The following is a 14,677-nucleotide window of genomic DNA, read 5'->3' on the forward strand; positions in this document are numbered from 1 at the left end:
AGTGTGACGTGGGTTTGGGGTTGGTGCTGATACCCCACGCATGAGCCAGCCTCACCACAAAAGGTGGTTGCGGTAGGGAGGGGGGAGAGGAAAGGAATGCCTTGGAGCTCCTGGGAACAAAGTGCCAGAGATGGGCAGGGCAGGAGGGTGTGCAGTTTGTGTATTGTGTGTGGAGGGCCTGTCCAAGTGCCTTCCCTCTCCAGAGAGCCAGCCAGGGCTGGAAGCCAAGGTGATGGAAGTCAACAGAGGAGGGGATTGCATGCTGAGAGACTGGAAAATAAACTGTGATCCATTCAGCAGGCTGCCTGCACTGGGATTGCAGGAAGTCCTCAATTTACGACGATTCAAAATTGTGACAATGCTGGAGGAAGGGACTTGTACCACTTGTACCGGAGGTTGAAGCCTGTGCAGCCCCTCCTGCGGTCATATGGTCACAGATTGGGTGCCCTAATGAACGACCCACCCGAGGGACGCTGCAGCTCGCCACCTACCTGTCTGCCCCCGAGTCAAGCCCCTTCGGCTGCCCTACATGGCGGCGTCCATTGGCAGCAGTGCCGGGGCCTCCGCTTCATCCCCCGTTGCCACTTCTGTAGAGAAAGGATACTTCAAGCCCCGTGTGGTGGCCAGCCACGCCAGCACCGTTGCCCGAAGCCCCGGCTGCCCTTGCTGCCCGCACACCACAGCCTCTGCTGTGCCCCACTGACCTCTGCCACCTTCTGCTTTTCTCCAGGCCACGCGGTCCACCCCTTCACCAATCCTTGTGTCTCATTTCCTGCTCCTTCCCCCTGATCCTTTGGAAGCCTTCTGGTGTTCTCCAGGTCTTGGGAGAACATATGGGCTCTTTGGAGTTTGACAGACGGCCTCGCTCCCCTGAAGCCTCGCGAGAATGGGCCGCAGAGGCTTGGGAGCCGTCTGAGACTGATGGTGGTCCCAGGTCTCAGCCCCAGCACTGATGCCAACGAGTGCCCCCGTGCAGGGTGGCCCACAGGGTAGAGACTAGTGGAGGGAGACGGGTGGGGGGAGTGATAGCCCTGCTGAGGATTCCTAGGCAGGGCTGCTTTGTGCTGCATTGCTGGGGCATCTGAGGCTTTCTGGGGTGGCTGCAATTTGCACAGCCCGCGCCAGGCCCCCTCCCACAGCCCCTTGCAGCACCCTCTGTGTTGCAGCACCCTCTGTGCTCCTTACCTGGGACCCTCTTCGCTTAATGACTGCAGTTCTCGGTCAGCGATGGCAGCCAAAATGCCGGGATTGCAGTCACTAAGCGATGTGACGCTTTCTGATCGTGTCACTTAGCAGTGGAAACTCTGGCCCTGTCTGAGCTCCTAAGTCAAGGGCCGTCTGTGACACTTAAATGTACACCTGTTCCTAGCAGTGGTGGCATTGCAGTATCCCACGGTCGTGCAATCACAATTTGCGCCCCTCACTGTTGGATTCCGAGAAGTGAGGTTGCCAGTGGCAATTGTGTGGCCGTGGGATGCTGCGGTCTCTCAGGGGGTTCTAGTTGGAAGTGCCACTGTGACCATCCTGAGTTGGCGTGACCTGACGTGACCTGTGTCATTTAGCTACAGAGTGGCCAGCCCCAATTTCTCCCATGGTGCTGACTTGTGTTTGGTGTCTCAGGCAGGAGTGCGTGGAGCAGCTTTTGAAGAACGTGTTTGACGAAGGATTGACGGAGACCTGCGTTGTGAACGGGACACAAGTTTTGCTGACGTTACTTGAGCCAAGAAGAGCTGGGTAAGCGGAATGGTTCTGCAAGGCTCCGCTGTGCTCCTTCAAGTCCGAATGGCTTTGCGGTTGACCGCTTCCTTCAATTGGGCATGCCACTTTATGAAGCCCTGAGGTGGTTCCTTGCTTGCGTTATGTGTGAGCACAGCAGTTGAGTAATGCTGAATTCAATTTAGGGGGAAGGCCTTTGGCATGAGCCAAGGCTTTGGGTCATGCAGGCCAATGTGGAAATGAGGAGGAATTTCCTGACAGAACAGTTAATCAGTGGAACGGCTTCCCTTCCGGAGTTGCAGCTGCTCCATTGCTGGAGGTTTTCAAGAATAGGCCGGACGACTGTTTGTCTTGTATGGTATAAGGACTCCTGCTTTGGGCAGCGGGATGGACTAGAAGAAGATCTCCGAGGTCCCTCCCAGCTGTGATTCTAGGCACAGCCATCCCCAATGGCTTAGTCAGGAATTCAGCGGTGGGTCCTATGTTCTGATATTTCTTGAATCGTGTCCACCTCGAACATCGCTGGCTCAGTTTCAGTTTCGCCCAGTGTGCAACCTCAGGCATTGGTTCGCTCTGCAGAATTTGTAGTTGAAGCGTACGGCTCCTTTCCCCCAGGCAGCAGCCCAACAACGCTCCTGTGGAAAAAGATCTCCTGAACAGAAGCCATGCATAGCCTTCCCTTAAAGAGCGATGGGTCAGATCGCTCTCTAGGGCTTTGCCGAAGGATCAGCAAAGTGGGCTGCCTTGTGCCCATCAGGGGCCGGGCAGACAGCAGGACAGGAGTTTTGGGCTGAGCAGAAGGCAGCCTCCTGATAGAAGCAGTTCCATCTGCTGCTCTGAGTTCAGGTCTGATCCTGCTCTCATCTGAAAGCAGCATGTTTATGGTAAAGGCAGGTTCTTCCAATTTTGCTGATTTTACAGGCATTACAAGATTTGATCGTTTAGTGTAGTGTAGTGTAGTGTAGTGTAGTGTAGTGTAGTGTAGTGTAGTGTGTAGTGTAGTGTGTAGTTTAGTTTAGTTTAGTTTAGTTTATTTGATTTGTATACTGCCCTACTCCCGAAGGACTCAGGGCGGTGAACAGCCAAACAATAAAATACATAGATACAAAAAATTTAAAAAACCAGATAAAAACGAATTAAACCATTTTGGCCCAGACAAATTAAAACACCCCAATAATTTAAAAACAGATTAAAATTTACATATTAAAAGAGGGAAAAGATTAGGCCAAGCCCGCCTGGTGGAATAAAAAGGTCTTCACAGCGCGACGGAAGGTGCGCAGATCCGGGATCCTCTGTATCTCGGGGGGGAGCTCATTCCAGACAGTAGGTGCCCCCACAGAGAAGGCTCTCCCCCTAGGGGCCGCCAGTCGACATTGTTTGGCTGACAGCACCCGGAGGAGTCCCTCTCTATGAGAGCGTACTAGCCGGTGGGAGGCTATTTCTCAGCTCCTTGTTCCGTACGACACGGAGACAGCAATAAAACACAGCTGGACACATCAACTGAATGCTGGTTTAATGCTTTCGTCAGATACGAGACAACGCCAAACTACAAAGTCTTTCAAAGTTGGCGCTACGAGCATCCGCCTCGTAGCGCTTTATATTTCTGCGCCCCACCCCTCATTACTCCCCTTCGTAATGATCGGGGCGTTGTCCCATCAGTTGCACCGTTGTAGTTTGGGATCGCATTTCCGACGTTTTTCCTAGCGTCCGTAGTTATCCTAACCTGACGCCCTTCCACCCCCTCGCGTGTCGCCTTTTCTATATCCCGTGCCACCTCCACCGCTACGACGTCTTGCTGTTTCGCCGTAGAACGTTGTGAGTAATATCCTCCACCGGTCCTCCACCGTTTCTCCTTCCCGTCCCCTCCGTATGCTGAGCACGCCGGGCTCGACAGGTGGCTCCCCTTCACCAGGGTCCTCTCTGGAAAACACAAAGTAGATATATTAGTATTGCCCAACGGTTTCCATGGGTATTTTTTATGGAACCGGCGTGTTAACCGGTCAGCTGCCGTGTCTGTCGCTAGAACCCAGGTGGCTTCCTCTAGTGGATATCCCTTACACCTCACTAAGTATTGTAACCTACCACGGTGGATTCGGGAATCTAGGATATCCTCCACCTCGTAATGTTCTCCATGTACCGGTGGGGGTGGGGTTGGTGTGGGTCTCACAGTAGTTACAGGTTTAAGGAGGCTGCAGTGAAACACCGGATGGATTTTCCCTAACAGGGGTGGAAGTTTTAGACTGACTATAACTGGATTAATAATTTTTTCGATGGGGAAGGGACCTAGGTATTTGGGTCCCAGTTTCTGATTAGGTAGTCGGAGTTTGATATATTTCGTGGACAGGTAGACCATATCCCCGATTTTAAAAGGTTTTGATACAGCTCGTTTTTTGTCGGCCTGGATTTTATATTCGGCTGCCGCTTTGTCAAGGGCAGATTTTACTTGCGGCCACAGAGTCCATATTTTCTTTCCCCACTCGCTAGGTGCTATTTCTGGTTGTGTAGGTCTGAGTTCTGGGATAGCGACGAAGTAACTATTTGGAATGGCGTATATCCAGTGGTGCGATGTACCACATTGTTATACGCCACTTTGGCGAAAGGTAATAGAGTGGCCCAGTCTGTCTGTTGGTACGAAACATAGCTTCTTAAATAGCGTTCCACCATTGCATTAGCCCTTTCGGCAGCGCCATTGGTACTAGGGTGGAACGCTGAACTAAATTCTTGAGTGGAATTGAAGGAAGTTTCACCAAAACCGTGCTGTAAATTGTACCCCTCTATCTGAAATAATTCTACGGGGTACCCCATGAAGTCGATAGATGTGCTGGACAAATAGTTTAGTTAATTTTCGGGCTGACAGGAGTCCAGCGCAGGGTATAAAATGGGCCTGTTTGGAAAAGAGATCGATAACAGTCCAGATAATATTACAGCCATTGCTTTGTGGTAGGTCCACTATGAAGTCCATAGCTATCTCTTCCCAGGGTCTCGTCGGATTAGCCACAGTTTGTAGTAGACCGAGAGGTTTTCTAGGTTTGGGTTTCGCTTTGGCGCAGATGTTACAGCTATTGACATATTCTTCTATTTCCTGCCTCATCCGAGGCCACCAGAACTGTCGTCTAGCCAAATGTAACGTTTTCAGGAATCCGAAATGCCCAGCGGCCTTGACATCATGGCATTGCTGTAGTACGTCGTCTCTCAGTACCCTGGGAATGTACAGCTTGTCGTCTTTCCATGTGTATCCATTCTTCAGGACAACCAATTGGCAATGTGATGCTACCCAATCATCGGTTCGTAAAGCTTCTTGAAGCTTGGTCTTCCATCCTTGTGCGAATTCGCTCGGTGCCCTATTTCCGGCGGCTATATGTTTGCCGGGTATCATGGCTTGTACAACTTCATCCCTTTGACTGTGATACTGTGGCATTCGTGATAGGACATCCGCCAAAAAGTTTTTCCCCGCGGGAACATATTTTAAGAAGTTAAACCGTTGAAAATACTGAGCCCACCGCACCTGTTTAGGCGATAACTTCCGAGGGGTTTGCAGGGACATCAGGTTTCGATGGTTGGTCCACACTTCAAATGGCACTTTTGACCCCTCCAGGAGATGCCGCCAGGTAAGAAGTGCCCACCTAACTGCGAATGCCTCTTTTTCCTAAATGGCCCATCCGCGTTCTGTTGGGGTAAACTTTTTCGATGTATAGGCACAGGGTTGCAATTGGCCTTGTTTGTTTGATTGGAGCAATACAGCGCCCACCGCTACGTCGCTGGCATCGGTTTGTACTACAAATGGCTTATGTTGGTTGGGGTGCTGCAAGATTGGCTCCTTGGCGAATAATGTCTTCAAAGTATCGGAGGCTTTCTGACATTCGGTAGTCCAGAGGACCTGCTGGCTTGGTTTTGGGGGGGAGTGGCTCCCTTTTGTCTGTAGAAGGTTGGTAAGTGGTAATGCTATATGTGCAAAGGCTGAAATAAATTGATGGTAGAAACTAGCGAACCCGAGGAAACTTTGTACTTGTTTCCTCGTCTTTGGCGCGTGCCACTCCATAACCGCCATCACCTTTTTGGGATCCATTCGCAAACCTCCCTTCGAGATTCTATATCCTAAATAGTCCAACTCAGTGCAATGGAACTCGTATTTGGATACCTTGACAAAAAGTTTGGCCAATAGTTTTTCTTTTTTTTTTTTTTTTTTTTTTTGAAAAAAAGTTTTATTTTAGATTAAAAATAAAATAAAAAAAAAACACAACAACCATAACATAAAAATATCATCCTTACAAACGATCATAGACAGCATCTCAATCGGTTAAAATCATTTCGTGCTTACAGTTCTCCAAATCTCCTCATATAACAATTATTCTTTACTTAAACTAAAAATACATGTTTAAACATTTCATATATGCTATCTCATCTCCATACTTTTTTATCAAACCATTGATAAAATATCTCCCATATCAAATAGTATTGTTTATCTTCCTGTTCTCTTATTTCAAATGTCAATCTACTCATTTCAGCACAATCCAACATTTTCATAATAATTTCTTCATCGGTAATTATCTTCTCTCCTTTCCAGTTTTTGGCAAATACAATTCTGGCCGCTGTTAAAATGTTCACAATTAAGTATTGTAGTTTTTTATTAAATCTCTCTGGTAAGATTCCTAATAAAAATATTTCTGGTTTAAAGTCAATATGTCTCTTTGTCATTTTTTCTAACCACGTATATATTTTAGTCCAAAATCTCCTTGCTTCCATGCATGTCCACCACATATGGTAATACGATCCTGGAGTTTGATGACGCTTCCAACATTTCTCCGATTTATTCTTAAACATCCTGGCTATTCTCGTCGGGGGTAGATGCCACCTGTAAAACATCTTATACAAATTCTCTTTATATGCTGTTGACATTGTCATTTTATAATTATGTGACCACAATTTTTGCCATTTCTCTAAATCAATACTATAATCAAAGTTTTTTCCCCATGCTATCATTGATTCTTTAACTTGTTCTTCTTCCAGTTTTGCTTCAAGTAAATATCCATATAGCTTTTTAATTATATGGTCATCTGAACCCATTAATATCTTGTCTAAACCAGTCAAAACACTATAAATACTTTCTTGTTTAAAATCTTCTCGATATCTGGAATGTATTTGCATGTATGAAAACCAATCTATCTTAATTCTCTGATCTTCTAAATTTTGTTTCAATTTAAGTTCACCCTTTTCATCCAATAATTTTTTTTTTTTTAATTTGATTTATATGCCGCCCTTCTCCGAAGACTCAGGGCGGCTTACAATGTGCTCAGCAATAGCCTTCATCCTTTTGTATATTTATACAAAGTCAGCTTATTGCCCCCACAACTGGGTCCTCATTTCACCTACCTTAGAAAGGATGGAAGGCTGAGTCAACCTTGAGCCTTGGCGAGATTCGAACCCTGCAGTAATTGCAGGCAGCTGGTCTTAATAAGCTTAATAACAGGGTGCTTTAAACCCCTGTACCACCAAGGCTCTAATTCATTATATCTAACAATTTGTTCCCCTTCAAATACCACTGGATAAGAAAAAGCTTCAATTGTGGATACCCAGACTGGAATCTTCAGATAATGGTACTTTTTGATCTTCTCCCATGTCAAAAACAAAGCTTCACGTATCTGGTGCCTTCTAAAATACCCCTGAATTTTAGTTCCTTTATACCATAAGAAAGCATGCCATCCCATCAGCAAATCATGTCCCTCCAAATTTAATAATCTAGTATTTTTCAGTATCACCCATTCTTTAATCCACATTAAACAAACCGCTTGATAGTATAATTCAAAATCCGGTAATCCAAAACCACCCCTCATCTTAGCATCTTGTAACAGTTTAAGTTTTATCCTTGCCTTCTTTCCCTGCCAAACATATTTCAAAACCATTTTATTTAAATCTGTAAAAAATTCCTTACCCAGCTTTACAGGAATTGTCTGAAAAAGATACAAAATTCTAGGTAAAATATTCATCTTAATAGTTGCAATTCTACCAATCAAAGATAATTGCTCGTTTCCCTATTTCCCCAAATCCTGTCCTATCTGTTGCTTAAGCTTATTATAATTATTTTCTTTAAGAGAACTACATCTTGCTGTTAATTGAATCCCCAAGTATTTTACCTTATTTGTGATCTTTCAAAGTTGGCGCTACGAGCATCCGCCTCGTAGCGCTTTATATTTCCGCGCCCCACCCCTCATTACTCCTCTACGTAATGATCAGGGCATTGTCCCATCAGTTGCGCCGTTGTAGTTTGGGATCGCATTTCCGGCGTTTTTCCTAGCGTCCGTAGTTATCCTAACCCGACGCCCTTCCACCCCCTCGCGTGTCGCCTTGTCTATATCCCGTGCCACCTCCACCGCTACGACGTCTTGCTGTTTCGCCGTAGAACGTTGTGAGTAATATCCTCCACCGGTCCTCCACCGTTTCTCCTTCCCGTCCCCTCCGTATGCCGAACACGCCAGACTCGACACTATTGGTGGTAGTAGGCAGTCCCGTAGGTAACCAGGTCCTAAGCCATGGAGCGCTCTAAAGGTGGTAACCAAAACCTTGAAACGCACCTGGAAGATCATCGGGAGCCAGTGCAGCTCGCGCAGGAGAGGTGTTACATGGGAGCGCCATGTCGCTTCCATTACCACCCACGCGGCTGCACTCTGCGCCAGTTGGAGCCTCCGGGTGCTCCTCAAGGGGAGCCCCATGTAGAGAGCATTGCAATAGTCCAGGCGGGAGGTGACGAGGGCATGAGTGACCGTGCCTAAGGAGTCCCGATCCAGAAAGGGACGCAACTGGCGAATCAGGCGGACCTGTTTAGAGCATCTGCTAGATAAAAATGTATCCCCCGCAATGCAGGATGGCCGGTTACTCAGGCCGACGTAGGCAGATGGAAGAGGATGTTCTTGAGAGCCAGGAGGTTGGCTTTTGCCTCGGCTGCCCGGGTGCTGCCCCTTTGTTTTGGGCCAGGCGATGCTGTGTTCCACAGGCTGGCTGCAGCCGCCCGGCTGCGGAGGGAGACTCCCCTGTTTGAATCCGGTGGGTTCATTCCCTGGAACCCTTGGCAGCCTTGAGCTGCTACACACCTTTCATGGAGCCCTGATCCTCAAGAATCTCCCCAGAAGCCCCTTGGAGACCCTCGAAATGGTGCGGGGGGTGGGTGGAGGCTACACACACAAGGGGTAGCAGGCAGGCAGTTGTGTGTTTGGGAGGAGCCCAGCTTGTTGGTGACCAGTTTCCTCTTCTACTCGCCTGCGGATGGTCCGCCCCAGAGGGCCCTGGGCTTGCTCAGACCGGCCCTTGCGTGCTTCATAGGCCAGAGCCGTAGAGAGGAGCGGCTGAAACCAGGGATGCCGCCTCTGCGTTATTAGCTGTATTTGGTCTCAGGGGATCTGTGAATTGGAGGAGGTGCCTTGGGCCACCCTCTCCTCCTCCTCCTCCTCCATTGCCCCTGGCTTTCTCTTTGGGCTGGGCCAGTGGAGCCCCCCCCCCCCCCCCCCGGGCCGGTCTGTCTCCAAGGTGGCTCTATGTGCTCTCCTGCCCTTGCATGCCACTTTCCCCTCTGCCCAAAGGGGCACCTGCTGTGCTCACCTGGCAGAAGCTCTTCCTTGGGTGGCAGGGAAACACCGTGGCTGGTTTGACACCGTATTTTAATTGATGACATTATCTTTAGCTCTGCCGAAAGGGTGGGAAGGAAGGCAGGGCCTGGTGGAATGGGGAAAAGTAAGCATCTCCTGGGCAAAAATGGGCCATGGGCCTCCCTTAAAAGGCCGGGACCTGTTGGGGCGAATGGTGGACTTTTCCAGCAGAGCAGGGTCTGGTGTGTGGCCAGAGGGGATTTGGCCTGAGCCCTCTCCTGTGCTTTCCTCTGCCCAGTGGGCACTTATGGTTTCAGGTGTAACTTGCTGCTTTTCATTGATTTGAAAACAGAACCAGTTTGGTCTGCCTGTAACTGGTAAGGTGCTGGCCCAGCAGTGGGGGAATCTGAGCCCTCTCCCAGCCTTTGAGGCACCTTTGGGGCCGGTCCCTCCTCTCAGTCCTGGGAAGAAGGGAAGGGCCAGCCACCTCGGAAACATTGCAGAGAAAACTCAAAGATCTGAGCCTGTCTCTATTTCTGCTTTACTGTTTTTCATTTTAATTATCCTGCACGATGCTGCTTCCCCTAGGTGAGAAATTGAACTACATAAACTTGGAGGTGAAATTGAAGCAGGCCTGTTCTAAGGCACCAGCCATGGCTCCAGTACGGTCAGAACATGATTTGTTTCTGATGTTGGCTTATTTTTCTACCCACAGCTTGGAAGGACTTTCTGACTCCTTCTCCCAGGGGTTTGAAAAGTTTCACCCTGTCAGTAGCTGCATCTTGCAGGGCATCAAGCCGCGCCTGAAAGATTTCCACCAGCTGCTGCTTCAGCCCCCTAAGGTATGGAGATTCCCTTCCTCTGCCCGTCTCCCGGGGCTAATTCCTGCATGCTGGTCTGGATACGGGGACAGGAGAGGCTGGCAGTCAGTGGCAGCTATGACACTCTCAGTGGGGTGGGGGTGGGGAAAGGGAGGGGCAGGCACTAGGACCCGGAAGGAAGGTGGTGAGGAAGAGGATGGAGAAAAAGAGATGGATAGACAGAATGCAGATATCCTAGCTGATAGAGAAATATTGGAAAATAAAGAAAGAAAGGATTATAAAATAGAAGGGAAAAATAAATGACAAATCAAAATTGAAAAAAAAAGTGAGCTAGAAATTTTTGGGATTTACAAAGAAAGTTTATAAAACCTTTGAGATGGGAGAAAATTTGTATTCAATACTACGACAGCAACTTGATGAATTAAAGATTGTTAGACGTAAAAGAAAATAATTTGAAGTTGCCTTGTTCGATCAGGATTAAAATACAGAACATTATTATAAAATTCTGGAAACCTTTTATGGACCTTTGGCCGACATTTGGAGAGAAACGACCACAGTTGTATCTGTGAAGGGGTGGGGGGAGTGGCAGACATGGGAGGAGGTGCCTGTATGGGATCTTATAAGGGGGGGGTGGGGACTGTTGATTTGCCTACGCTTGTTGCGAGGAAGATCAGGAGCCATTTTAAAAAATATTTTCTTTTTCTATTTTTTTTCCTTTTTGCACATTATGTTTCTTTTTTCTATTATTTTCTTTTTTTTCCTGACTTCAGTATTAGCCATTAGGATTATAGAGTTCCTTAATAAAAAAAAAAAAAAACCTCTCATTTTTTTAAAAAAGGAAGTTGACTGGCTCTGGGTGAGATTGTACCAGAGCTGAGGTCGATTGTGGAGAAGCGGAGGGAGGTTGGTCAGGAGGGTCTTTCCCAGGGGTTTTACTGGTGTGAGTCGCAGAGCCTTCTCCAGTGCAGACCGCTTTCCGGGTGCCCTTCTGCCAGGTGGATAACGGTGGCTGGCTCGGCTCACAGGACAGGTCCCATTGAGAACGAGGCCTCCCTCTCGGGCGGTGATCTTCGGCAGCCCCCTGGCAGTGGGCGGCAGGGGAAAGGAGGTGCACACGGTCTCTGCTCTGGCTTTGTGGGGAGCCAGCTTGAAATTCTGGTTTTCCTCTCTTGATGGTGGCAGATGGCTTCTATCCTGACGACCATCGGGATCCTGGAGGAGCCCCTCGGCAATGCTCGTCTTCATGGCGCCCGCTTGGTCGCCGCCCTTCTTCACACCAACACTCCCAGCATTAATCAGGAACTGTGCCGGCTTAACATCATGGACCTGCTGCTGGTGAGTGGGGGGGGGGGGCTAGGCCTGCCACTGGGGCACCTAGGAAATGGGTTTTCTGGGGATAAGATGTCGGTAGGCCTTTATTTTCATACCGGAGAAAGTGTAGTGGCAGGCTTAGGGGAGTCTCGGGGTGCTTGCTGAACCTTGAAAAGGAAGCTCCGTGTGCCTCCGTTGCCCTGCTATGGTGGCTTATCACTGATAGGAATGAAGCTTCCTCCTCTGCCTTGTTTCAGGACCTGTTTTTCAAGTACACTTGGAATAACTTCTTGCATTTCCAAGTGGAACTGTGTATCACAGCCATCCTGATGCACTCGGTGCCTGGAAGCAAGCTGCTCACAGAGAGTGAGGAGGAGACGGATGGAAATGTCTCCTGGGAAAATGCTGAAGCGCCAGAGAACCTCATGCTGACTCACGTAAGTGTCCTCAGGCATTGACTGAGCCTTCTGAAGGGAAGTGGTAGCTGCAGCCATGGAAACCAGCCGTGCACTAAGGAGGCAGCTATTCAGACCCTCAGTCAACCTTGGCAAAGAGCGATCGAGCAGTCATCAGGAGTAGTATTTTTAGTCCTTCTTAGCAGAGTCTTCCTCCCCGTCCCCCTTTTCTGCAGGAGCTAGAGTGGGTGCTCTCGGGGGCTTCTGGTTCCCTGCCTGTCCTTGAAAGTGCTAAGGGGGAATCGGGTGGCTCTCCTTCTCAGATGCCCCTTGGGCTTCATCTGGCAGCCCCGTCTTAGTGGGTGACGATGAAGGCAGGCAAAGCAAGGCCAAGGATTGGGGGGGGGGCGCAGTGCTTAAGCTTCTCTCTGCCTTGGCATGAGAGGAGCCCAAATCTAAATTGTGCTTTTTCAGTGACAAAAAGTGTTCTTGTCAGAAATGTCAAAATTGAATGTGACAGTTTTGTGGCAAGAATGCTATTAAATGCTGGAAGACGACAACTCCCTTATAGCCTGAAATCTTAATTTATAGCTGCTCTGTAGGCTATGTGTGGATGGTTCTGGGCAGAATAGGGAGAGCTGGCCCCCTGCGTTTTCCTTTGCAGCCCAGGAACTTCCTCCCTCCCTCTCTCTTTTTTCTGGTTGAAAACTGGCATCTTCCTTTACTTTCTCTTGTGTCCTAGCAGGCACCAGAAGACATGAGAGATGTCAAAACCTCAGATCAGGTTCATGGCAGCAGAGCAGCAGCAGCAGCAGCAGCAGAACCCTAGGAGGAGGGACAGGCTTGGACCCTCCAAGCAGCTTCTTTGGCCCCAGCTGGTTTATTATCAGAAGGGGAAGCTCCACGCTTGACTCAAGCAGCTGTCCGTGTCTTGGGCTGCTCTCTCGTCTATCCCAGGGCTTCCCAAATGTGGCATGTGGACTTCAACTTCCAGAATTCTCATCATTAGCTATCCTGGCTGTGGAATTCTGGGCCTTGAAATCTGCCCGCCTAGAAGATTGAAGAAGAGAGAGGCTGATCTGGAAGATCCTGGTTTCTCTGTTCTTTGCTGAGAGAAGGAGCTACAGGCCCCAATGAGCTGAGAAAGGGACCCCAGGCCTGATTGCAGGGGGGAAGGGGGCCCCAGAGCAGTGCTGGCCTGCCGGGTTTTTGGACAGGCAGCCGCCATTGGGTGCCACCTCTCGGGAGCTATAACTGGAAGGTTAAATCCTGCAGCAGAGCAGTGGCAAAACTGACCTCAGTTCCCATGGGATGCTGAAGCAAATGCCCCGTTTGCTCTCTGCCACCCCCAAATTTGCGTTGCCTCCTTTGGTCTTAGGTGGGGGTTTTTTTTGTTTGTTTTTTTTTAAAATTGGGAGCTGCCCTTTCTAACAAAAGGTTGACTCAGCCTTCCATCCTTTCTAAGGTAGGTAAATTGAGGACCCAGTTGTGGGGGCAATAGGCTGACTTTGTATAAATATACAAAAGGATGAAGGCTATTGCTGAGCACATTGTAAGCCGCCCTGAGTCTCCGGAGAAGGGCGGCATATAAATCAAATTTAAAAAAAAAAAAAAGGGGGGGGGAGCCCTTTAGGTGACGGGGTTTTGTCATTTTTCAGTATGAATTAGCCTTGTGATAGTGTCAGCCCATTGAGACTGGCTTCGGTCTCACTGGGATTTGGCTGCTCCCCCTGGTCTCGTTCTTGTATTCATGCTTGAAAGACATTTCCGCTCCTGGTCCTGAGACGTTTCTCCTGCCTTCCTCTTCCAGCTCTTTCAAAGGTGCTGCTTGGTCCAGAGGATCCTGGATGCCTGGGAGACCAACGACAAAATCCAGTAAGTCTCTGAGGCCGCCTGGCTTCTTGCCAGACTCCCAGGGACCCCGTGGCTCTTCTCTGTTTCCTCAGGCCTTTTCTGCACAGGTTTGGTGCAGGTCTTTCCCTACTCCCCCCCCCCCCCCCCCAGCAGAGACCAGAGGCGAGCCAGTGTCCTCCTGGGTGAATGCTGCTTGTGCTTTGGTTTTCAGTTGCTGCTTCTTGCTTCGGCTTTTTCAGGGCAGAAGGAGGAATGAGGCGTGGTAACATGGGCCACCTGACCCGAATCGCCAACACCATTGTGCAAACTGTGGAGAAAGGCCCCGGGCAGAGCCAGATCAGGGAGTTCATCAGAGGTAGGAAATGCTCCTGGCCAGTCCTCTTCCTAGAGCAGCCGGTGCCAAACCTGCTCGACCCAAGCGAGGAGGGTCAGGAGGCCACGCATGCCTGATTAAAGAGTGGGGATGACGCCTCCTCTCCAGTGAGGCCTTTAGGCAGGGAGGGTGGGGGGGTGCATGCTCCGTGGGGGAGGAATGCTGCCCTTGCCCGCCAGGTCCAATGTCTTTGCTGGACCTTCTTCAGAAGCATTTTATTTGGGGTCCAGACTTGGCTGGTCGGCTGCATCTGGTGGACTCCCAGGCTGGGGCCGACAGGACGGCTTTCTGTTTGTTTGTTTGTTTGTTTGTTTGTTTGTTTGTTTATTATTTAAATTTTTAAACCGCCCTTCTCCCGAAGGACTCAGGGCGGTGCACAGCCAACACTAAAAACACACATATACAAAAAATTTAAAAGCAATTTAAAAATCTCTCAGTCCCAGCATTAGGAAGGGAAACACACACACACACACACACACACGTACGTTCATCAAGGCACAACCAGGATTTGCTGCAGCAAGTAGGTGGAGCAGAAACATGGGATCAATTGATAAATCAGTCACCTGAGCTTTGGACTATTGCAATGTGCTCTACACGGGGCTACCTTTGAAGAGTATGCGGAAGCCACCA

At 49.1% G+C, this 14,677-nt stretch overlaps 1 protein-coding gene across 7 annotated transcripts in view; it reads left to right on the forward strand.

Moving 5' to 3' along the window:
- Window positions 1–14,677, forward strand: part of PPP6R2 (protein phosphatase 6 regulatory subunit 2) — a 54,994-nt gene that overhangs the window by 14,817 nt on the left and 25,500 nt on the right. For all 7 annotated transcript variants that reach the window (XM_070947757.1, XM_070947759.1, XM_070947762.1 and 4 more), the window contains exons 8-13: window positions 1,621–1,734; window positions 10,009–10,135; window positions 11,297–11,449; window positions 11,683–11,862; window positions 13,631–13,695; window positions 13,914–14,029. In XM_070947757.1, the coding sequence (XP_070803858.1) occupies window positions 1,621–1,734; window positions 10,009–10,135; window positions 11,297–11,449; window positions 11,683–11,862; window positions 13,631–13,695; window positions 13,914–14,029 (755 nt within the window). The remainder of the gene's footprint in view (window positions 1–1,620; window positions 1,735–10,008; window positions 10,136–11,296; window positions 11,450–11,682; window positions 11,863–13,630; window positions 13,696–13,913; window positions 14,030–14,677) is intronic.

Source organism: Pituophis catenifer, unplaced genomic scaffold (genome assembly GCF_029215685.1).
Source record: "Pituophis catenifer annectens isolate HBS135680 unplaced genomic scaffold, rPitCat1.0.hap2 SCAF_7, whole genome shotgun sequence".
Taxonomy (NCBI): domain Eukaryota; kingdom Metazoa; phylum Chordata; class Lepidosauria; order Squamata; family Colubridae; genus Pituophis; species Pituophis catenifer.